At 38.9% G+C, this 25,249-nt stretch overlaps 1 protein-coding gene across 1 annotated transcript; it reads left to right on the top strand.

Moving 5' to 3' along the window:
• The first annotated feature begins 463 nt into the window (after positions 1-463).
• On the top strand, positions 464-24,234 carry LOC128709994 (synapse-associated protein of 47 kDa). The gene is made up of 10 exons (XM_053805034.1): positions 464-665; positions 5,693-5,974; positions 11,034-11,048; positions 12,956-13,035; positions 13,130-13,227; positions 13,316-13,453; positions 13,531-13,670; positions 13,765-13,892; positions 14,444-14,782; positions 24,095-24,234. The coding sequence occupies exons 1-10, from the start codon at positions 469-471 to the stop codon at positions 24,226-24,228; spliced, it is 1,551 nt and encodes a 516-aa protein (XP_053661009.1). The 5' UTR covers positions 464-468; the 3' UTR covers positions 24,229-24,234.
• The last annotated feature ends 1,015 nt before the right edge of the window (positions 24,235-25,249 follow it).

The following is a 25,249-nucleotide window of genomic DNA, read 5'->3' as shown; positions in this document are numbered from 1 at the left end:
TTTAAGAGTGTTAAAAAGGACTTATTCACAAGTACAAGACGTGCAAATGTGCTACAAATTGTTGATAAGGACGATCTCTAGACTACTAGATCACGGCTTGGGTGTAGTACTATATATTCAATAAGCTATTGTTTTGTGTGCTGCGCGATTCAGCCCTTGTGACACAGTGTAGCTAGTATAGCTGAAACATAACACTTGGATGGGGTCGGTTTTTTGCTTGCAATTATAGTAAAGTGCAACCGCGCTACGTAAAACGTATCCTTAAATTGTGCTGCAAAAAGTAAAACTAGTATTGATTGTTAATTTAACACACCAAAGCACATCACTCGAATCGCTTGGTTCGACGCGACACCCTCCCCTTGGTAGTGTTAAGAAACGGCTTTAGTTAAACGGGACCCAAGCAAGAACAAAAATTCTACCATCACAACCCAAGAACCCTTTTCCCACTCCTCCTTGCTTGCAGTGAACATGTTTTCCGGATTAACGAATCAAGTGACTTCGTGGATTGGAGCGGCCAAGGGCGAACCGCAGGACGAAGAAGTCCCGACACCCCCGAACTCGGCCGCCACCACTGCAACAGCGACCACTTCCGGTGCTACCGCAGCAACGACTGCAACTGCAGATGCAACTGGCGCAGCAGCGGGCGGTGACGGTGGTGACAAAAGGTAAGTGGGTCTAGCTAAACGATTGGCAGCGTATTGTGTACACAACGTCATGATTTTGGTCGGTTTTTTGGGCAAAAAAAGCAAACAATTGCTGTGGGTCATTAGAGGAACAAAGCTATCCAAATATTTCTTCCGTTGGTTCAGGTTTTTCTTCAAGGCGGAAAATTCAAATCACATGATACAAAATGTTCTCTCTAGCTTGGTTAAAATCTCATTTCGCTCTTGCTCGACGTAATACTGATATTTGCCGTTGTATATGATGTTTGGCTCTCTTCGCCTTTCGGTGTAATTCAGTGCACATTTGAACTATCCTTTTAAGTCGCAGTGGGTATACGTGTGTGTTGTGTGTGTGTGTGTGTGAGCTCGGTTGCGTGCATTTTCTCACTCTCCGTCTCTCGATCTCTCTGACATTTGTGGTATTGTGTGTGTTTTTTCCGTTCCCTTTCAAAGCTTTCAACTTGCTCTATTTTTCTGCTCACATGCGAGCTTTCTTCAATTTTGACACTTCCTAGAACCGAACACTATGCTCCGTGGCGTACTTGTATTTGTGTTACATGTTTTTCTTCTACTCTTCTTTAGCGATACTATTTTTATTTACGCAAATACTTATCGCAGAAAGTGATTTATGTAAATTATCTGCTGAAAATGAAGATGTAAAGTTATGCTAAAGTTATGCTTGATTTATTTATTATATGAATTCGTTTAAAACAAACTAAAACCCTTAGATGGTATCTCATTGATCCTATTCAATTTGATTTAAGTATATTCTGACATATCTCGTTTCGAGGTATTTGATTCTCCCCTCATTTGCTTCTCGTCCTGCAATGGGCCTAGTTTTTTTATGTTTCGATGCAAAGATGTACGCACGGAGATGTGCCGTACCAGTATCCAGTTGTTCAGTCACATGCTTGTGTCTTGGTGGAATATTTGCTCTAAAAGAAATTGAAAACCAATGATGGCCCTTCGGGCAAAAGCTGTGATTGAAATCACATTCACACTTGACGCAAATCAAATTTGATTTCACATTACCGTGCTTTAACGGTGTTTCCCGTATCATATGCGACATTTTGTTTCCTTTGCTACCACACTACAATGTTGTGTAAATTTCACTGAAAACGAGACACATCGTTTTTCAGAATTTTTGTGCCATCCATCTTTCTTACCTGTTTATCGGGCGCTTCTCAGTCCTGGCCTGCTGTAGAAGAAACCACTAAACCGCGCACGATCGAGCGCCATCTTACTGTGGATTTATTAAATTACAGATATTTCTTAGATACACCAATGCTCTTGCACTTCTGTACTAACTTTTGAAGCACTTTTAGCCGTCTGTGAACGTAGGGTTTAATAATACTGTCAACGTTGTTTTGCTTCGGAGCAAAACGTACAGGAAGTCCGCCGAGATAAGCTATTATATAGGACCGCTATAACCTGGGAAAAATCTGCGTATCTTGAATTTCCGCGTAAGTCGAATCCGGGAGTAAAATCGGTTATACTTCAAAGTTAAATAGTTGACTTCCTTCCTAAGTCCAAAGATTTAATTTATTCAGCAAAGCAGGTGATTTTTTGAAAGAATGCGTAAAAATAAATTAAAAGCAAATGTTTTATATTACAAAGGAAGGTATTTTCAACCATTTTTCAATTTTTTGGTTAAATGTTGTGCTATAAACTAACTCCAGCTGTCCAATTTCTAAAATCCGCGGATCTCCGAATCCACGTACAAGTGGCACCGCTTGTCTCGGGGACTGTCTGTATACTAATAAGAAAAATCTTGAAGTTTTGACATTCTTATTACACAGTAACTCTGTTTTGTTTTGATCAGTGTTGCTGATAAACATTTATTTCTCAGTGTCGGAAAACAACTTCCATTTCACAAAGATGCGTGTCCGTGTTCTTTTCATTTTACCTTTAATATCCGTTTCGCGAATAAACCACACAGAAAGCAATCTTTTCAAAGTTCTTGGTATGTAAATGAGTCAGTAACCGTTCCATAACACACTTCTTCTAAAAACGTGTTGCGACAATTTAACGAACAACACGTTGTTGAGTTCCAGAAGAATGGGAAATATAAAAACCAGCCGATCAACTGTACTCCAACCGTCAGCTAATCCTGCCTGTGTAAGTACGGATGGCCTCACTTTATCTCATCTTGGGGATAATCCGGCTGTCTGCTATTTTTGTTGTGTTGTTTTTATTTGCTATATATCACTAGGATATCTGTTACATGCGGTACGGGAAAAAAGGAGAAAATGTTTACCCACTGTTTATTGGGCATTGGACCACCGTTGGGGTATTATTAGCTGTTTCATTTCCGTTGTAGGCCATATGTCAAACGTACCCAAACTGGGCGACAATAAAAAGGACATTCGCTCGCTCCGTGGACAGTACACCCGCCACCGTACCAGTGTCGGTCTGATGTCCTGAGCGTGGGTGACATCGTTCTGCCTTACCGGGAAAGTTACGTAACTGGCAGCTGCCAAACGCAGGGTGAGCTTCACTCACTCGAGAAGATGATCCTTCTGATGAGGGATGAGTGCGTGTGTGTGTCTGTCTGTGGTTCTAGCAAGGCTGAACAAAATAACGTAATTTTGAAGTGGAATCGAGCGCAAGTGAAGGAATAAAATGATGTGTTGTTGTTGTTTTACTACTAAAAAGCTCGATGAAAGGATATCGTTCGGATCGTTCCCACTTGGCATTTTCATCATCTCACATCATCATCACCAGGATTGGATGAATACTTTTTTCCACTCTTGCAATAACGAAATGTGGAGTAAACAATTTTTCTTTTTACCGTTTCCGTTTTATGATGATTTGTTGTTGTTCGAGGGGGTTGCTGTTACGCGTAAGGGTGGTATCAGCTATGTATACTTCTGGCTAACTTTAAAGCTATTAATTACCTATCTCTGTGGAGATGAGTGTTGATCTGTTCTGAAGCTTGTGATGATAGTCTGGTTATTGTAATCCACTATTGAGAATGAAAATGTCGAGTGGCATTATGCTTCGGTACCTATGTATTTCGTTTCTAAATTGAGAAATAAACTAAGCAAAACAGGGATGAAATATGTCTAAAGTTGTGAGAAGGAAACCCCTTAAGAGGAGAATCTCCCGCAGAAGCCCAAAATGTTCTTTTTTTTTAAATAGATTTTATTTTTTAATAGCAAAATTACCTCATATCTTGGATCAAATGTGTTTCCATTCGAGAGTATCGTCTAAAACCATTAAAATTCAAAAGTCGACATAGGTTTTGAAGACATATGCGTAAATCATGGATTATTAATTGTTGACAAAATGGTGGACGTTTAGGTTTTAAGAAACGGAGTATATGTTTTTTTTTATAATTTGGTTTTGAATATTTGATTCGAGGTATTGGGAATTGGAATCAAATTTCGGAAATTGATCCTTCAGCACTTAAGCAATATATGGAGACGCCTGGTGGTTGTCAGTACAAGATTAATTGTAAGCATAAAAGCTTGAGGAACTATTTTTATTGCGCTATTTCACAAGTAATTTAAAATGGTGTCGATAAATATGTGACTCAGATAAAACCCACGAGTGATTTTCGTCGAACACATTTTAATCCTCACTAGAGAAAAGATGTCATTATGTTCAGGTGCGGTAAAACACCCCCAACGAGTACGGTGATATTTATTGCTTAATTGATAATAAATCAATAATCCTTAATACACCCTGCCATCGTATCGTGAAGGCATGTGCTCGCATATCAATCACGAGTCGATTAACGTGTTGTCGATTTTCCAATTGCGACTCGAAGCGTTTATACCATTACGCTTGTGAGGGTGCAAAGCTCGGTAGCATAATATTCGATTATGATCACGTCCGCGAGAGTAAATGGAATTTTAGATCCGGAATATTTTCCTCGTCAGCACCTATGGTCATGGGTAGGAGAATAAGATTCAACATTCCTATCCGGTCGCCACTTAAATCATTTAGCACGGGTAGGGCGTGAGCTGTTCCGCCTTGAACATTTCGGTGTGGGCTGGTTTTGGTAGTTCATTGATTTTGTGGCTTACATTTTGCAGACACACATTGCTACGTGGCCAGAAACTTGATTTTCGAGACAAACGAAACAAAAAGGCCCCTTAACATGGAACATCTCCACAAAAGCATTGTATCCGCGCTGGGATGTCGGGTCATTCTAGACTGTTGATAATCAATATCGTTGATCTTTTCGAATATGCAATGTAAAATTGGTCTGAACAATCAATAAGTTCTCCGTAGGGATGAGCCATATTTTTAAAATCAATAAAAATGAGTTATGGTAAAGACCTGTGGAGCAAATATGAGGGTTTTCATTGTCCATCAGATTCGGTTTCGCGATAAATAATAGCTTCATTAAAACGTTATCTCAAACGTAAAGTAATCGATCATAATGTATTCCTTTTAATCACTATGATACAAAAACCACTAATGCGGTAATTGAATTCTCTTTAATATTTTGAATATTTGCAATAAAAATAGCTCAAGGAATTATGTTTAATTTTGTCTTTATTTTAAAGGTTCTTCCATTTTAAGATTGACGTCACCATAAACCATCAACAAATGCGGAGCAAAGGTTATTGTGTGATCTCTTGTTTCGGTGATATTTTATGGATTCACCATTTGGCCTTTACAAATAGCTTCCGGCCATAGGATGATGGTTTGGGCTGATGTGAATAAATATTTGTCCGTTCTTTTAAAAGCATTTTTGATGGAGTGCATAATGTCTTTATGCTGTCCATTTTTATTAGCAACGCTGGTGTTTACCAACCAGTCGTTTAAATACACGTCAATATGTTGCGGAGTATTTTGATCCAACTGTGGCCATGCAAAGGATACATTTCTGGTGGGTTTTTTTTCGATCTTTTTGTTTTTTTCCCACCGGGCTAAGGGATCTATTGTGGGCACCATTCGGGGAAGGATAATGTTCAGCTTTATTAACATTCAGAAGAAATAATAAGAATTAACATTCTTTATTCGCTGCTTATCTGATCATGTCTAACAATTGTGCCTTCTCCATTTGTCCTCGACAGCCCAACCAAAGGTGGCGTTTTCTCTGGCGTCTCGTCGAAGGTAACCGGTTGGCTTGGTAATGCCTCCATCCCGTCGATGCCAGCCATTCCGACGGTTTCGATGCCCGCGATGCCAGCGATGCCTTCGATGCCCTCGATCCCGGGACTGCGGAAGGCGAACCAGACAGACGAAAACGGTGGCATCACGAACGAGGGGCTGGTCACGTCGCCCGAGAAGGCTAGTCAAGGTATTGCCGGCTCGACGGATGCTGCCGATGAGGAGGACCGGTCAAGGTATATTAGGTAAATGGGCCTATACATAATTGATTGAAATTTGAAAATCCCGCAGTGCTAATGAATTAGAAGGGCGAGAGAAAAGGAACGAGAGTTGGATAGTGTCACTGACGCAAAATAATAGAGAGCACATAAACGCGCGCACGCGCGCTATACTATGGACAAAGTGGTTATGTCGATCGGTTCTTAGAGCACTGATGTTATCGTATGCTGTGGTGTTTTAGTGACACTGGACCCTCAAATAGTACTTGAAGCGTCCGATTAACGGATCATATTGAGCATGTTCTTTCCCACTTTATTAGTTTAGACCATGATTCTTTACCTCTCCAATAGGACTTTAATTTTTCTATTACTTGTGGTTAGTCTTTTAGTAATATTGTAGATGTAATTGACTAAGCTAGATGGAAGCTGATAAAACAGATACATCTAGTCGTTGGTTGCCTTTCATATATCCTTAGGTGCCTAAAAATTTATTTATCATTATTTAGTCCCGCCATTAAGCCAACAATAGCTTAGATGTGTTTCACTACTTCGTTTTGTAATGTCCATTTTTGTCTGTTATTCGCCGAATATTAGATAATTGTTGCATGTTATTCTTCAGTTTGTATTGTTTTTTTTTGTGTTGAGTTTACGATCAATGCCTACGATTGCACATTGATAAAGATGTATTTAATTTATCGTTACTAGAATTAATCCGATTATCGATATTGCCTAGTATGAAATCATTACCGATAGCAGTCGAGAACTGTTACGGGAACTTCGGTTCCAATCAGATTAGAATCTTCAACTTAGGGCGTGTTTGGTCTAATACGGAACTGCGCAACAGCACATTACTTGCGAATATCTTGTGCAATCGATAATTTCATTATGCCCAATGTGTGAACGTAACACATTAATCCGGAAATCATGAGCAATTAGTTGTGTGGGTACGACATACGATACCACATTGTGGCTAACAGTGAGAGGGTAGAAACGGCTGCAGCTAGACCAGTCGGTGGTAAAATGTTAATGAAATCATTCGGCATGATTTCCTGTTCGTCGTTCCCTGAACGCCGATCAGCCGAAGAGAGACGAGACCCTTTTTTACGATGCAATGTAACAAGTTAACATGTGGTCCTAGGAGAAGTTAGAAAAAAAAGAACACATCGATCTATGGCAGCAAGTTACAGCAACCATGAAGCAAAAAATAGGAACACAGAACCCAATTATCTGTACAATCTGTTGACAACGGTTTGAACACGTTGACGTCCCGAGGGAGAAACCAGTTTGTCACGTAGTGTGCTCCATCACGTTAACACCAGCGGGTGGTGGTTTTCCGTTTCACCCCGGAGCTCACTGAGCTTCCGGTAACATCCGGAGTTTGGAGTGCCTTTCCAGGCCGATACTGCCGGTCGTTGCTTACTCGTCCGGCGTAAGCTTTATGGCAGGCTGATTATTGTTGCAGTGTGGCGGGTAGGCACCAGTAATCGATGGCACCATCCCCCATCCTGCAGCTACTGCTGATCGACGGTAGCGAGAACGGCGGTTAGATTGGTCTCGTGCAACGCCGGATGGACGTCTGTTTACTGTCGGTTCCCTGCCGGGGCGACGCATTAAAACACTAATCAAATCCTGCTCGTTCGTCCTGGCTGACTGGGGTGCAAGTCCGTCGTTGACTGCCGCTGACAGATTGCTGGTGGTCACTGGCAGTGATGCTGAATAGTGAATTAATTTAGATTTGCCGTCCTTGCAGACTGCATCCAGCGATGTCGGGCGAGATAAAGCAAGACAGTTGTTAAGTAATTGACCGGTTTTGTAGGAAACACATTGTTTGCCTTGTAAAGCTGTGACATTTGCAAGATAATATTTAGCATTGACAAAAGCACACCGCTGCATGTTGGTGTGGGAGAAATGTCTGTAATTTCCATGTCTTATGTTTGATGTTCTTTTTGTTGCTCTCCCGAATGTGTGTTTAGTAATTGTTTTGCCTCCTCGTGGGTTTGGTTTAACAACCTTTTTCTCTTTCCCTACCGATTGTCAGTGACACTGTTAGTATGTAAGCGCTTGCGAAGTAGATTCTTTGCATAATTGTCAATACAACCGCAGCGTAAGTTTACCCGCGTTGCGCTCAACCAATTGGTACTGTTTGGCACGTCTGCCAGTACGCCACCGCTCACCGCATTGTTTCCATTAAAAATTGCAATGATCAATCACGATGACCACGATCGCTATCACTATCACTGTTTTTCATCTCCGTCTAGCCGGCGGTTGCCGCTCTTTGTGTTTCATTTTGCATCGCATCCTTTATGCATTACGCTAAACCATCGTGTATAAAATAGTTTCACATAAAGTTGTTTTGACCACTAACCACTAATTCGACTTTGCCGTAGCTCATCATTAGCTCAAATCGACCAACATCCAACAACTCGTACTACTTATTCTCTCGATCTGCACTCCTTTATTTTTGTTTGCAAATAGCTCAACGCATTGCCACTCATGATACACTCATGATCTCTCAACCACTCCGTAGTAAACCAAAAGCTCCGTAGCTCATTTGCGTAATCAAAGCAAAGCAGTAGTAAAAAACAAAAAAAAAATCCTAAACAAAAGAACAGAGCCGGTTAAAATAAAACTATTAATATCAGTACAAAAATATACAAAACCAACTACCGCAACTACTACCAACTTCATCAGCAAACAACATAAAAGGCAAAAAGAAAACTATATATATACTTTTCTCTTTGAATAGATAACTCATGAAAAATTTCTTCATTTGTGTATGGCCCATTTGAACTCTAGTTTTAAGTAAATATTTGTTTAGTGTGTACAATAATTCATTAACCGTTACCATTACGTTTATTGGTTTGTCAAAATTAACGCACTCGCATACAACTTCATCCCCACCCACATGTGTGTGTGTGTCACGAGGCAAAAGAGGAACAGACGAATCGTGTTTCGCGGAGATCACCGGAGCTCGGTGGTTTCTCTGTTTGCACGCCTTCATCTGTTCGTCTTAAGTATATCCGATTCTTGTGGGTTGTCTGTTGTGGCAGTATTAAATAATTGATTTATAGCGCAAAGTTACACACGAAACACATTCCATGCGATGGAGCAGCCCATTCGTTCACGAATCTTCCGCCATTGGGCTTTTGTTGATATTATTTGTTATCAAGTTATTCCACATCGGTTACTGTTTTTTGGGTTTGTTTTCGCGTGTCGCAACATTATTTTCCGTTCTTGATTGATACTTTTTCGGTTCCCTGTTTCTTGTTTTCTTTCCTCAACCTGTATTCAACACATCCATTACCCATTCATAACTCACCTAGACGAAGGTGAAGGTGTGAACAGAACCCACTAGCATCAACAACATCAACAGTACCAACTACTAAAATAACAACTACTACAACAACAGCAACAGCAGCACCACCAGCTGATACTCTCACACCGATGGCAGTAGTGAAGCAAATGTAGAGTAACAAAACAGGAACCATGTTAAGCCCCGAAGCAATGTATGAACGAATACATATAAATTCCTACCGCTGGACGGATCGTGCAAATCGCAACTAAACTCGACCAATTGGAATGTAAGGCGGGCGAAGCTTGCCGACACACTTGTACACGTTCCACTCAAGTTCATGTGTTCAGCACTATCCATCATCGGGCATGTGACAGCATCCCTGGGCACGATACGTGGAAGGTCAAGGGGTGCGAATTTTTCAAGTCATGCTCCAAGACTTGGAGGTCCATTTTTGTATGTTTACAATTATTATTATTATTAAGCAATTATTGCTCGTAAAAGATTAACTTTTACGTTTAAATCATGGCTATAATTTTGTCACATTTGAGTGTTATTGCCGTAAGTGTGGCTTGTGCTTGCAAAAACAAGTCCTATTTATGTGATGTGTTCAGCAAGATTAGTGTGCAAGATGCACAATGTTATTTATTTAATCAGCTGAAGTCTCGCTTATATCGCCAGATGCAACTGGGTGGTTTACATAAAGCAGATGGTCGTAACCAGAACAAATAGTCTAGCAATTGCGGCACTAATTTGAAAAACTGATTCAGAAATGAATCTATCGAAATCGTTCATTCCGAACCGAATGGCGTCCGGATTAATTTTATCACCCTTTTCTTTGTCCTTTCTTTATCTGCTTGATGTCAAAGCTGTTAGAAAAGCTTTCCACAGCAGGGTCACTCGAAAAATGTCAAGGATTGGAACAGGATCGAAAACTCTTCATCCGACCTTGAGCACTTCCCCCGGATGAAACTGCTGTCGGATTGATGAATTGTGACATATTTTTTTTGTACCAGCTACAGGTTCTCCTGTACTGTATTCTTGTACGTCAGTTTTTTTGTTCGTGACGAAGCTTTCATTCTCTGCGTTTAATTCGATTTTTTTCTTTACAAAAGGCAAAGATGGCAACTCATCGAGTGTCAACCCGTTTGCCGTGCCCTTTTGTCACCCTTCTGCCGTAAGGGTTGAATCTGTCCTTCGTTTCACAGTTTTCCCACAAACGTTTGCTGTCGGCCAATGTGATGTGTTTTTGTCGGGGTGAGAATTAGGATTAGATAGAGAAGAACATAGACATTGCGCGTTCTCGGAGCGTGCCATTGCGACGGAAAAAGTTGAAAGGATCGTGTTGTAATGACCTTTGCGAATGACGCGAATGTTCCTTGTAGGTTCTGTTCGTTGTTGGCAGACTTTTCATATAGTTATGTGTAAAAGGAGCTTCCACAGATAGTCAAATCCCAAAATCTTTTTCATACTATTGGGAAGAATTTCTCCTCATAATATCTAGAGTACATCTTGTTCCAATTTCGTTCCCTTCAACACCAATGTCCAAAGTGCTCAACTGTCAATCTCGAAAAAAAACCACTAACTAACCTTGTCGATCTCGAAAAAACTAACCTGTTTAGCAAACTATACACAGCACAGCATAACGCAAATACGTTCCATTAGCAAACACTGTACTGCACTACGCCGTGAATATTGTATGGATTTTCCTCTTTCAATTAAATACCATATACTTTTCTCCCTTCCTTGTCACGTTTCTCTACATACTACCCTCGTTGTCTTACCATACGCCAGCAGACCGCAGGAAAGGTAGAGTTAATTGTGGCTTCTTTACTGCACTTTCATGCTCTTATTCCGTTGTTCAGTTTGACTCTTGATGGCTTTGTTTTTGTACTTATTTCAGTCAACATTTTGGGTTTGTTTTTTCGTCCACATTTTCCATTCTATGTTAAGTCAACGTGCTTCTTTTAGAGCGATTTTCACTGGCTGTACCTTTTTGTGTCTTGCCACACTGAAGCGGCAGCGTGGAAATAAGTCCAATTATCAACTACCTTTTTAAACGTGTGTTTATTTTACATTGCGGCTGGATTTGGATTGTGGTTTTGCTTTACGCAATCTGGGTGGTTTTTTTTATTACTTCTTAATGGCTTATTTTCTTGCACTGCGCGGTTTGTCGGTTTGCTGAGAAAGGGTTATCCCAGCCCCGAGTTGGTGCGTGACAATGGCACTTATACCGCGAATTTTACTCCACCTAAATTCATAAACTTTCCAGTGCAATTTGTGTGTACGTTTTCGTTTGTTTGTTGGAGCTACCATTTTAAAATGTTCTCATCTTGAAACAAGAATTTCATCGCGCGAAATCGATATTTCTGGCTTGCGTTGCTGTTTTTTACCATTTAAACAGCGAAATTTGTTATATCATTTATATGGCTATGTCGCTATTTATCATTAAAAGCAGCCGAATAGAAGTATGATTTTACTTGCCATTCGTGACAATATTACCCGGTGCGATTAACAGTTTATCGCATTTCCAATATAACATGAACATGAAATGCAATACAGAAAGTTCGACAATTTAGCGATAATACAGTTGAAGTACAACATAAGTACAAAAAACCCGTTTTAGAAAGAAGAAATGGAAGAAATTTGCACGCTTTTTTAAATTCACTACACTGCGGTGTTACTCGAAATGTGTAATGTGTTCACTTAAGTAAATCGAAAAAAAGAGATATAAAGCATATTTTGGATAACATCTATGCTTGTTTTCAATTGTTAATTTGCAAGCAAAATTTTATATTATTGTTTCCATTGTTCGCCATTTTCCTCCGGAAGTTAGTGGATAGCTTTCCCTTAGATGTTTTACCATGTTCGTATATTTCAATTACTACGTACGTTTTGTGCGATTAAGCAGTTGGTTAAAACTCAGTAGACCCATTAGAAGCTGGCAAGACTCATCTGTTTTATCGGAAAGTATCGAATTGTGTTCCAAACTAGTTTAGATACTCCATCATAATCGGTTCCATCAATCGAGTACAGTCGCAAATCAATTAATTTGTTTGCAGTTGCAATTTTGTATTGTTAGTGTTAAAGCTCACGTGAATACACGGAAATAAAGTATTACTATCTTTTTACTCTCTTAGCCCAACACGTTGCTGTTTACACTTATATTCGTACACTTACACAAACCCTTGAACGATGTCTGTCACTTTATTTTGCATAATCGATGCAATTTTTAGCTGTTGTTTTTTGTTGTTTTTGTCTTTTGCATAAAACATCCTACTAAAAATTAATTTAAATTAAAAAAAACACTATTTTTACCATTTTTCCATTTTCTTCTCTTCATTAACTTGCTCTTACTAATATCTCTATTCACTTTCTCCTTTTGTACACCTATTTAATCTAACTCGAAATGTTACATCTTTTTTCCAAATACACAACTTACACTATCTACTTCTTAAGTCAATGCTGCGTTAATTTTTTTTGTCTGGCGTGTTGTTTTATTCTTTGGTTATCGAATGTACCAGTTTAATGCTCTTCGAATGCATTTTCTATATTTTGGCTATTTTTATTCGTTTTGGTTTTGTCTGACAGAAAGCAAGTTTTGCTTTAATATTTATTCGCTGTGTCTATTTAAGTACTTTGTTCGTCCATTCCTAAGAATCATGCTAAAGACGTATGTTTGTGTTTGTGTTTTTGCTTAATTTACCACCATACAGTGCCACTGGAGGAGCAGATTCACGTCCTGCAACCGGCCCCGGAACACCAACTGAAGAAAATGCTGGACAAATCGGACAAGGTAATGGTTTGGAATAGAGCAAGGAGAAAAGTTTACTGCACGCATGTGAAGATCGATGTTAAAATGATTTGTTTTCTTGTTTGTGTTCGTTTAGTCACACATAAAGTCACCGCCGGTGCTAAATCGATTGGTTCGTTCCTGTACTCTTCGTTCAATAAAGCTGGTGATAAGATCAAACATCTAAAAGATAACGTAAGTATCGTAACGTAAGTTTTTGTAACTCGAAACAAAGCTAATTATTTCATACATTTGGGGTGGGTGTATTGAATATCGAAAACAGAGTATTCTGGGTGAATTTAGCAAGGAGCAAGAGGCATTCATCAAAAATCAGCAAGGAGGTGGCGGTGCCGGTGCCTGTCCATGGACCGGGCATGCTAATGAGGCAAAGATCAAGGAGGAAATTCTCAGTCTTTCAGCTGTAAGTTGTGTTCAGTGGAGATGATGCAGTAAAGATATCGAAGAATGTAGCAAATCTAATGATCCCGCCTCTTTCAGGATCGCCGAAATTTCGTTCGAGCACCACCGGCAGGTGTTGAATTCGATTTTGACTACGACTCGTCTTACCCAGTCGCATTGGCCATCATGAATGATGATAAGGAACTGGAAAAGATGCGATTCGAATTGGTTCCCAAAATGTGAGTAATTCTTTACCGCCTGAATGCATCATCGCCCCAAAGAAAGCGCCTAGCATACTGTACCACTGATCTACTGATTGTATTATATTTACAGTATCACGGAAGAAAGCTTCTGGCGTAACTACTTCTATCGTGTATCCTTGATATGTCAAGCGGCCGATTTGGGTACACTGGGCGATAATAATGAGTTCGTTAAACGAGGCGCTAGTGAAGATACAGAGGGTAATGTACACTAATTCCTTTACTTCATTGTGTCCCGTTTCTGTCTGATGAAACGTACCCCATGCAAACGTTTTTTTCCCCGATCCACTGTTCCTTTTATTTATGGTCCATTGCGATATTAGCAGAAATTTTGCTTCCACTTTGCATGTTTAAAAATCCTTTACAACGAAACAACGGTTTTGTTGAGCCTACTGGTTTTGTGTTATTCTTTTCATTACCTTCCAAAAAATTGTAGTAATTGCAATATCGTGTAGCTTCCACGTGGTATGACAATAGTGCAGTTTTGAGATATAGAAAATCACTCTAGAATAGACTAATCACTCGCTTAATCTCGATGTCCCATTCGAAACCTAGCACCGTTAAGCAAAACGTCAAGGTTAGGCCGAAACTCCACAAAATCAGTTGTGATTAATTCTAAGAGTATGTTCTGATTGTACCTTTTGTTTTGTAACATATAGTTTCCCTTCATTTATAAGTAGGTTAAGTTTATATTATTTTATTTTTCTTATAATTTGTCATTTTAATTTCACCACCAACATTACTCTAAAAAGATAGCGAACAAACTTCATCTGTTGGGTCAATGCCTAATCAAAGCGGTGAGGTAAGCTCGCCTGCTTCCAGCCCTGATGAGCAAGCTGTTCCAGCACCGACGACGCCAGAGAAAACACAAACGACAAAAGAGAACACTAGTCGTAGTGTCAATGTTTTGCAACCTGCTACCAGTGGTTCCGTCGGTACCAGCAAACACACACACAGTGAGTTCATTTCTGACAGCTTTCATACAAACGAACAAGATCTGGAGGAGGTGAAAGCTGGCATGAAAAAGCTCGGAATCGATAGCCTCGCTCAACAGGCAAATGAATCGATCGGGGTTGAAACAGAGAAAAGTGGTAAGGAATGATAATGGTGACGCTTTAAATGGGTGGAAACAAGGAGTACAATGTAACAAATCGTAATCAAAAAATCATCTTACATTAGTAAGAGTTCATGTTGCATACTTGTCTCAAGCTCTGAGATAATAATGTTTTTATTATTATAAACTTTACAATGACCTTATAATGTGTTCTATCAACCGTACCAGACCAATGACCAACTGTGATCAAGGTGGTGCAGGTTTTGGTACAGCCGTACAGCATTTCCGTCTGCAAACTCAACTGTTTTCACATGTAGCACAATTGAGTGATTGTTTTGAGCGAAATGGACACACCGTATACAGTGCTGTTACAGAAGAAAACTACAGAAACAATGTCTTACCGTCGCTTAAGTTGCTTGATTTTCAAAATAGTGCTTATCAGTTTCAATGCATGGATTTGAACGATACTTAATACAATGGCAAATTTTGTGGAACATTCGCACCAGCAAAACTAACACTAGATAGCGCGTATGGCTTTGTAGACAAAATAGAAGCAGTAACAATAGTCATGCAGTTTCGGCGATTTATGTAAAACAGTCAATATCTTTTAACCTTTTTGCAGATAAGCAAGCAAACAGCCGCATAACCACCGGTAGGTTGGTTTCTGATTATTAGCCTTACCCTTAGTTGAAAAAGTGTGGTCCGTGATTAAACGCTTAAGATTTGTATCGTAATACCGTTGCCCAACCGATCGCGTTCCAGCAAGTACCGTCCGTCCGTATTTTCCATATCCAATTCTATTCCTCAGTTGCGTACAGAGAAAGTCAAGATACTGGAATGCTAACCAGTGAAAGCAAAAAGCACTAAACAAGACGAAAATGAGAAAGCAATCACATTATTAATCATTTTAATCGTGTTGGTGATTGTGTTTGCTTAGATAAGCTCAATGCACGAGAGTCATCTATTATATTAGCCTATCCCATTCTCTGCCCATTTCAGATGATCGTTTGAAAAACGGGCCAGTGTTACGGAATTGTTGTAACATACGCTTTCCCTAAATTCTTCATCCTATCGCTTCACAAATTCCACACACTCATCTGATATCAGACCGATGCAGATGGTCAGAACTGTTCTATTTGCTAACGGTAGGCGATAGTGTTTTAATTTCTCGAATTTCTCTCTATCCTTTACTGCATATTTTGATGTATCTCTCGCTCTCTCTGTGTCTCTCTTCCTTTGATTGATCATGCAACCTCTTCTATAATCATTTGTGTGTACTGTGTAATGCTAGAATAACAAACGCAATACCATCTTTTGATCGACAATACAAAAATAGTGCCGTTAGTGCTGTTTCTGTAATTGTTTCTAAAACTCCCAGTTCCATCTTCATTCAATCATTGCATTTGCCTGTTTATTGGAATTCGCATTTTTCTTTGTTTGATCAAAATTATCCCTGCCAAAAAGGATTGTATGTTAATCGGATAATACAATAGCATTTGAAAGTCTTGAACTATGGTTTAACATAAAAAAACCTTGTCGTCTTTTCTTGTCGATATCCACTTATAGTTAAATGCAATTCCTTCACATTCCTTTGCATCCCAGTATCAGAGAAAGCGAAAGAGGCAAAACTAACATTAGACTTTGTACAGCTGCACAAATCGGTGGCGTACAATTCGAGAAAGCAGATCTATTAGCGTGCATTGTTGTGCCTGCATTTCTTCTACACTCTCGCACTGTGTGGTCTGGTGAAGCGCTCTGTCCGCACAAACCCTGGCTTGTTGATGCTGTTGCTTGTCCGTCTATCGCTCACACTGGTGCCCTTGCTGAGTAACCGATATGTTATGTGCGAATGTGGAGATTTGCCTGCGTGTTCCTTTGTGTTTGTGCGTGCGTATGTGATCACTAGTATAAAAATGTGATGAAAGTATCCGTATTTGCTTTAGAATAGTTCCTATCAATGTGTGAACGCGTGATACAAACGGGTTTTTGCCGATGTGTTGATTCGCTTACCGCTTACTAAGCCGTAGTGATTATTTCCATTTAAAATTTCTTTACCATTCTGATGTTCTGTAGTTTTCTTTGTAATGCATTTAAAACGGGATGTGCTTCCTTATGTACCACGAACGTGTGTGTGTCTGTGTCCGTTATGTTTTACCTCAAACGATTTTACACGAACGATGCGTAATGCATAATATCTAGTCGCAGTGAAAATCTTCATATATTTGCGTATTTCCATTCAAGTCTTTAGAACATTTTGAAATCATAAAATAAATGTATCAAGAGTGACAACAACACCAACGAACAAAATGTAACAGTGTTTTGTAGGGATGTGAATCATCGAACACATATTTTTAAACACGGATATATTTACATTGGTAAAGTAAAGTTGGTGGTTTTACTAATTATTATTAACCTTTTTGTATTGATTCTTTGTATTTGCATTTTTTTTATATAATTGAAACACGTGTTCTTTACTCACGTGTTCGTTCATTGTGTTACAACATAATTAAATAAATGATGCATGTTCGTTTTTAAACTAGACGACAATTTCTTTCGCTTTTCCGTTGCACTAATTAAACTATTTCATAGTTATTCTTTCTCTTAAGTATGTATTCTCTTTACCGTTGATAGTTGTATTAATTGTTCGTGCTGCGTGAAAAAATGTGAAATTATGTGTGTTTTCGATTGATATTAATGCCACTTGAGTCAAGCAAAATATTTACCTTGGAAGAGAAAACATAACAACATGTGATTTTAATTCTACAGTTGAATTTAAAATTAAATGTTTGACTGTGGATGGATGGATGTTCAAGTGGTGATAAATTTATGAAAAAATGAACAATTAATCGTATTGCGAATGGTGTTGGGAATTATTAGGGATAAATAGCCGCGTAAAATTCTATATGAGAATAATGTTGCAAGTAAAGGTTTTGAAAAAAGACTTCTTCTAAAATGTGACCGTTTAGGAAGAACCGATTTTATACTCGTACAGCAGCAGAAATAACCAATCGGTAGTTGCTAATATTCTATTTGCAAAATATAACAAACCAGTCCAGGACCGGTTAAGTTCTATTCGCTAATTAGCTTCTTGTCTTGTTTTGGTAAAAATTGTGTAATGTGTTTTCCATTTGCAGCCCAGATTTGAAAGTACTGAGAGCACTTAGTTAATATAATTAAGATTCATGGATCTAAATCTTTCAGCTGAACTAATGAATCTGAATCTTTTTTCTGAACATTGATGAAGCCTCAGAAATTAGTTAATGCTCAAAGATTCAATAAATGGCGAGTTTCTCTTAGAGTAATCTAATGTGTCATTGCTTATTTTTTGGAATTTATGAAGATCAATTTAATGAAAATATGTTGATCTGATTTGCTATTCTTTGGCTTTAAAAAAATTGGCTTAATTCTAAAAGAGAGAAATAGAGAGAGAGATAGAAAGGTAGTTATATATAGAGAGAGAAAGAAAGATGAATCTTTTAGAATTCATTAATCTTTTGAGAGTCAACTACTGATATGAATGACTCCTCAGTGATGATTCATATAAAGACTCTTATAAAAAAAATTAAGCACAACGCGAGTGAGAAGCGTTTTGTTACATAGGCTGTTTGCGTGAGTTTTGTATTGGATTTGGCAACTATGTTGTACGCCCATGAGTTGGATGTTTGAGTTTAGTTCCAGTTAAGTTCTACGTGATTTGGTTGAGGTAGACAATTTTCATCGGTTTGTAGTCTGACGCTGACTTTCGTTTGCTCCACTTCTCGTTATTCATGTTCTATCTACAAACGCAACTGCTTTAAATGTTCTTTCATTTAGTTGTTTGTCGTTTTTTGTACTTTTGCATCAGGCATGATTTCAACTTTAATTCCCACTCTTTTCTGCATTTGTTTTCTGTTATTTGTACTTCATACTGTAGTACGAAATAGCATCCTGGTTTGATCAATTATCATGTTTTTTTTTGTTATCAAGTTTAGAACAATATGTATTCGCTATCCCCATTCCTCCACAACTTCTTGTATATTTCCCAAACAAACACCAGGTTAGATGCGTTTGCATCAAACTGAAGAGAAAGAAGCATTGATAACAGTGAATATTACTAACATACCTTTCTTTTTCTTCTTGCTTTTCCCGTTTTTTATACCGTTTGTTTGTCTTCTTTAATTGCGTCCTTATGCTGCTACACGTTGACTACCAAATGGATCACCAAACAGCCTAAAGCAAGCATAGTACGATACAGAAAGTAAATCTACCGTAATCGCACTTACTCTTATTGTAAATGATGGAAAGGTATCTAAATACGAAAGCAGTATCTTATTACACGTTGTATGATATAAAAACTAACGTGGAGAAAGTGATGGCAACAACAAAAAAAAAAAACAAACGAGTGCGGGAAAGGCAAAAAGCGGCATGAGAAATTCATACAACTGTGAACACATAATACTGAACTTCTTCTTAAATTCGAACAACAGAACAATTTACAGTATCTATGTTTTCGCGCCTAAAAACACGAAGTATAAGAGATTAAACTTCAAATGCGAACCTATTAAAAAAAGATAAATAATACAAACAAACAAAAAACATACACACACACATATGCAACAAAAGGACTAATTAACACACGTGCGAATAAAGTGTTAATATAATATAACAAATTATACACGCCACTGAAATGTATATCGATATCGGGTGGGTTCAAATATTGCAATTAAACAAAAACTAGAAAAAGGAAAAGCTGAAACAACCACATCAAAACCCGTTGAAATATTTTGCTGGCTGCAGGGAAGACTTAAGCCGCATACGAACACACTCACACACGAACACTCACTTATAATCGTAATGTGGAAAACAGACAGAAAAAAAACACACCACTTAATAAACTCACGTTTAAGCTAGTTATACACGCGGTAGTCGACGGAAATATTTCACTTGAAGGTGGTTCGCAACCAATAACCTTTCCGAAGCAAACAAAACAAAACAAACAAACCCACATATTATATTATCGGCATCAATTAGTGACAATTTCTCGACGAAGACAATTAGTGCGTGTGATCGCAGTACCGGCAGGCAGGACAGGCACACACTCCAGCAGCAGCAAAAAAGCGGCAAATCGTAATACAAACCGAGACACTCGAGATCCTCCTTTAGACAAAGAGACGCGCCCAGTATAAATAAATTTATCACAAAAAAAAAACATCGACCTGTACTTACAATTAGTTATCCTAGCTATGATAATCTGTTCAAACGTGACACATTAAAACCAAGCATATAGAGCAAACCAAAACGATAAGGAAAATGAGAGAATCTTATATCGAGAAAAGATATTTATTGTTGTTGTTTCCACTTGCTTAGGGAATCTTTATGTGAAGAAAAAACGGAGAACTATGGAGGAGAGGCCACATCAATTCATTCTCCCATTTTACATGCGATGTTTAAGCGGGTAGCATGAAGAAAAAAAAACGAAAGAGACTACTCAACTCTTACCTACCAAGTATCGGAAAACACTTATCACACACTGTCTATAAATTGTACTCAACCACCGCCCGATCTATTGTTGACACATACAAAACATACAAATCTATACCCTCATACCCACGATTCGGCATTGGCATGTATGAGTATACATAACGCATTACCCATTCAATAAGTGTTCCTTTCTGTCTAGATGTGAATTGTCTCTCTTTACTTCCTCGTACACTCGAACTGTGAATTCCGACAGGATCGTTGGGCGTTCTGTTGTTCTGACAATTACTAGAATGTTTGTTATAACGCTATTCGGCTGTAAACTGGAAGCCCAATATGATGAAAGCAATGCAAACCTGGCAGTTATAATCGTTGTTTTCAGTCGATGTTATGGAGTGTTTTATTTTTTTGGGGAAGAGAGATGTTTATCTTTACGGTAATCTAACATCGTTAGTCGTTAACGGGGAATGATGAACACATAAAAGCGAGTTATAAATTAAATTGTTGTGTTATCATACGTTGGCCTACAGTTGGGCAGACTGTCCGCCAAATGGCATTGTAAATCAAAAGAAAATCAAGCTGCTTGGTACCACTGGTTTTAAGTTCAACAAATCATCAATTGTTGTTTTTACTTTAACCAGTTTGCCTCAAGATGATTGGCTGTGGTTTTAAAAAGAGAGCAAAGGTATGAATGTTGATGAGAACATGGTATTATTTATAGCCATCCCTTGAAGGGAAGATTGCCGTTCAAACCGATTCGCGACACTCCTTCGCGAACTAATCGTGATTTACTTCTTATTACCCCACCTGCATGTGGAGCTATGAGTTGCCGTATGATTCGTTATCTCATGACCCACCGAAAAGACGTTCCGTTCGGCATAGCAATGTTCATTTCCCTGTCATGCTGCCATTTCAGTTACAACTGCTATTACTTGCTTTTGTTTTGAAAAGAGTACTGTCAATCGTAAAGTGGTGTGTTATGCGTTTTTAAAACAAAAGCGAAACCTTGGTGACGAATAGCGAGAGAGTAATTCTGTAGCAATAAGATATGTATATTGGATGTTAAAGTTGATCTTCCATTTTTCATGTAAAGCTTATTCATTCCACGCGTATGCCTCCGCATTGCAATATAAAAGCCACTCACTTAACAGTGCTGCGCGGTTTGGTCGGTATCCGTTATTAGTGTTCTGTGTTAATATTAAAAAGTTTATTTAACGCTAATTTACTAGTATCAATTACGAACAATAATTTATCGCCCTTTGAATGATCGAAGGCTCGCGGTACACGGTTTGTTTATTGTATCCGTTCTGTACTTTCTTCGCGTCTTTTGTCTTACCTTGATAAACTTTAAGGCGCAACGCGACCAGTTATAGGGAACTCACAAGAAACCGAAATATGTAACCCGACAAACATGCAGCGCGCGCTACGCAACAAAAAAAAAACAATTCAGACGACCCACAGAACAAATGTTACAAAGTAATAGCTACAGCAGAAGCAGCAGCAGTCAGTATTCATACCATACAAAGCTAGTATTGAAGAGATAAATCAGAGTTTTTCGATGTTATGCATTTGCGTTGATTCTATTCTAGATCAGTATATTTGCACTTTACGAATGCGTGTGCGAAGCGCTATAACAATTATCAGAATGGCGAGCGTGTTGCGAAGCGTACCACGGACGACCGATTAGGGTTGTAATAACGAAGCAAAAGAAACAGGAGGTAAAAAAACCTCAAATCCCATGGCAAACGGTACCATCGACTCCATTCCCGGTTATTCCAACAACAGCAGTGGTATCCTTGCCGGTAAAAACAACAGCAGCGGCGCATCCTTCTCCCGTTGCGTTGCACGACAAGTACAACATCTGCGGGCCATGTTGCAGGCGAAAACAAAACTGGAACCAACTAGGCAGAAATGAAAGCCAACGAGATGCCAATTGATGGGACGATCAAGGAAAATGGCGCGCTTCGTAGCTATATGGTATTGTAAGGATATAGGCAACGAGGATGTAAAAAAAAAAATCTACAGAGATATGACAATACAACCGAAAACGTGATGCAACATTAAACAAAAGAAGAAGTAAACAAACAAAAACATTGTGCGAAACCAAAGGAAAACAAAAAAAAACACACACACACATATATTTAAACGTAAATGAACGTAAAACATCAAGTATGTGAAATGGAGTTCACCCAGTAATCTAATTCTCCTAATCCCCCCTCAAAAAAGAAGCAACAAAACAAAAAAAACACTGTTCCTCTCTGTATGTATCTGTGTGTGCGTGGTGTTGAGAACTTAACAAAACTCTAACGAAACAAATCCAGTATCCAGTAAATGATGAAGCGAACCGAGCAAAACAGAACACTTATCGATCGATCGGTTCGTAAAATGTAAAATGATGAACGCATTGCGGACGCGTGGGTGTGTTTGGTGTGACGTGTTTAGGGAAAAGCGGGGGGAGGAAAAACGGAACGAGCCGACAGATTAGTAAAACACTTATTTAAGAGAAGTGGCAAGCGATCGGGAACCCGCGGTTAGCGCATAACAGGCATTGAGAGCCGGGAAGATGTAAGGGTTTTATTTTTTCCGCTGTAAAGCATAATTCCCAACAGCCCATCTGGAACTTTAGTTGCTAACTTCACACATACACCTTTTAATTCCCGTTCCCGGATAGTTTTTGTTGGCTTGCTACGCTTTTCCAGACGCGCAACAACAAAGAAAACCGGATGTGATGGGACAAAAGATGGCGTTGCAGTGTTGTCGGAAAGTATACATATGTGGCACACGAAGGCTAGTTAGTTAGTACGATGTCTCTTACCTTGTTTTCCTTCTTCTTCCTCTTCTCGTTACGTTGTTGCGTCGCCGTCACATGCAGTGTAGTGCCACGATTTATTACCGGATCGGATTAGTCAAAACTTGCAATCATGATAACCTAAGAAATAATACAAACACACAAACAAACAAAAAATATATCGATCACTGGGCAATGGGAATGGCAAGGATATGTGAGTGAGCAGGATGATGGAGAACGAGGGATGGCCTATCGGGCATTCGAAATCAGCAAAACAGCAGAACCTTATGGTTGGCAAGAAGGAAAGAAACACTCAACAACAACAACAAAAAAACAAACACACACACACACTAAATGAACATACATAAATAAATACACCAAAACAACACAACTTAACAAAAGGAAAAAGGACAACCAACCAAAAACCAAAAACAAGGTAACAATGAGGAAACAAAATATTGGACATTGCTGCACACATTTTCACAAACTAGTGAAACACACACAAGAACACTCACACACACGGAGACGATTATTCTGTATAGAGAAAAATAAATTTTAAGGCAATTATTGATTCAAACCAAACTTGCAATGGCTTTCTGCGTTGTTACTGATTGTTCGGTTTGCCCGTGCAGGGAATAGCTCCCATAGATTCTTACTTTCTTCACGCGCAGGAAAGAAAGCGATGGTATTGATGGTATTTGTTTACTCTCAAAGGTTGGTGTGTGCACTTTTGACGGATTACTTAGTGGATGATGTTGCACTGCAACTTGTTCAACTGGTCTTTTTTTTCATCCATTACAATCCATAACCAGCTTTCGGTTCTATGCACATTGTTGTAACCACATGAACATGCCATTTTGCCTTACTGTTTTGGTCAGTTTTTCTTCTATTTTTATCGTTTTTGTACAACAAATTTATTTATTGTTTCTGATAGTTGTTTTATTATTTTGTTAGACATTTTTTAACTTCAATGTTATAATTGTTTTACGATTTGTTTACGTTTGTGCAAACCCCACACATTACGTATTGTTTGCGCGTCCATCATTGGTTGCACTTATTTTGCTTTTGCTAATTTGCTGCTAACGCTGTCTGTGTTCATTCTAGAGGAGCAATGGGAGAAGGACCTGGAGGCGGAGTTGCAGGACTACGAGCTGGTGAACGATGGCAGCAACGAGCGCAACAGCAACTGGGAAAAGGACGTGGACGAGCTGCTGGAGGATGAAGCGGACCTGAAATAAAACGAATGCTTCAATCAATTATTTTGTAATATGATCAACTGCAGCGTTACGAAGTGAAAACCAAATCGAATTTGGTAAAAAGGGCGCCGAAACAAAAAAAACAAAGGCATGAGAATGGGGATATGGCAGGTTTTGAGAAGTATACTTTTTTGTCTAGTGTTTTGCACAGTTAAGCTCTAAGTCATGTCTGCACTTGTTGCGAAGGGGGGTAATGAATGAAACAGCGACACGTTCACGTTTTTTGTAACCCGGTTTTTTTGGGTTAAAGGCACAACCCGGTCCCGTCAATGAATGAACACGTTTCCATGTTGAACTCTCCAACTTGATCGCTTTCGGTGAACGGTCGAATGGAATGAAAGGATCAATCACGTTCTATGTTCCGGTCCCATCCCACGGCACTGAGATTCTAAACCTTCCTTTTGTGTGTATGTGTGTGTGTGTGGAAGCTGAATGCACCGCCAGTTTGCTCCTTTTTCTCCGATATCCATACCTTTCGGTACTGTTTTTATCTCATTTTAGCAGCGTTTTGTTATGGGTATGAGAATGTTATGGACGAGGAACAAACGCTGCTGCACCGCGCTATGCTCGACTAGCGCATCATCTTACAAAGCAATTGATTATGTGAAATGTACCGATGATGAATCGGGAGGTGACATACACACACGTGCGATCTCCGCCTCTTTGATGAGGTATAGAATAAAAACGAACTAAACACACCAAACAAGCTAACTTCGCTTTAATAGACCCACCAATAGAATCGGCCAGCCTGTGACAAAGCGCTATGTGTGTGAAGTGAGTTTAACCCATACTCAGACTAAATAACCAATAAGACATACATAAAGGATAAAGAAACAAGTTAAATATTTCGTCGACGATGGGAACACGTATTGCAAAGATTTCTCCCGATGTATGAAGTTTGCTATCGTTTTTGAATTTAATATTTTAATAGTTTAATTGTAAAAAAAATATCTTATTTAATTAACACACATTTCTAATTTGTATTCTGAGTTGCTAAACAGGT

The sequence above is a fragment of the Anopheles marshallii genome, chromosome 2 (assembly GCF_943734725.1).
Source record: "Anopheles marshallii chromosome 2, idAnoMarsDA_429_01, whole genome shotgun sequence".
NCBI classification, from domain to species: Eukaryota; Metazoa; Arthropoda; class Insecta; order Diptera; family Culicidae; genus Anopheles; species Anopheles marshallii.
Note: the sequence above shows the minus strand (reverse complement) of the source record. Positions and strands in the feature narration are given on the sequence as shown.

Coding starts and splice junctions, on each gene's coding strand:
- LOC128709994 (XM_053805034.1), top strand. CDS start 469: ATGTTTTCCGGATTAACGAATCAAGTGACTTCGTGGATTGGAGCGGCC. Junction 13,228..13,315: donor TCAAACATCTAAAAGATAAC/GTAAGTATCGTA, acceptor TATCGAAAACAG/AGTATTCTGGGTGAATTTAG. Junction 13,454..13,530: donor AAATTCTCAGTCTTTCAGCT/GTAAGTTGTGTT, acceptor CGCCTCTTTCAG/GATCGCCGAAATTTCGTTCG.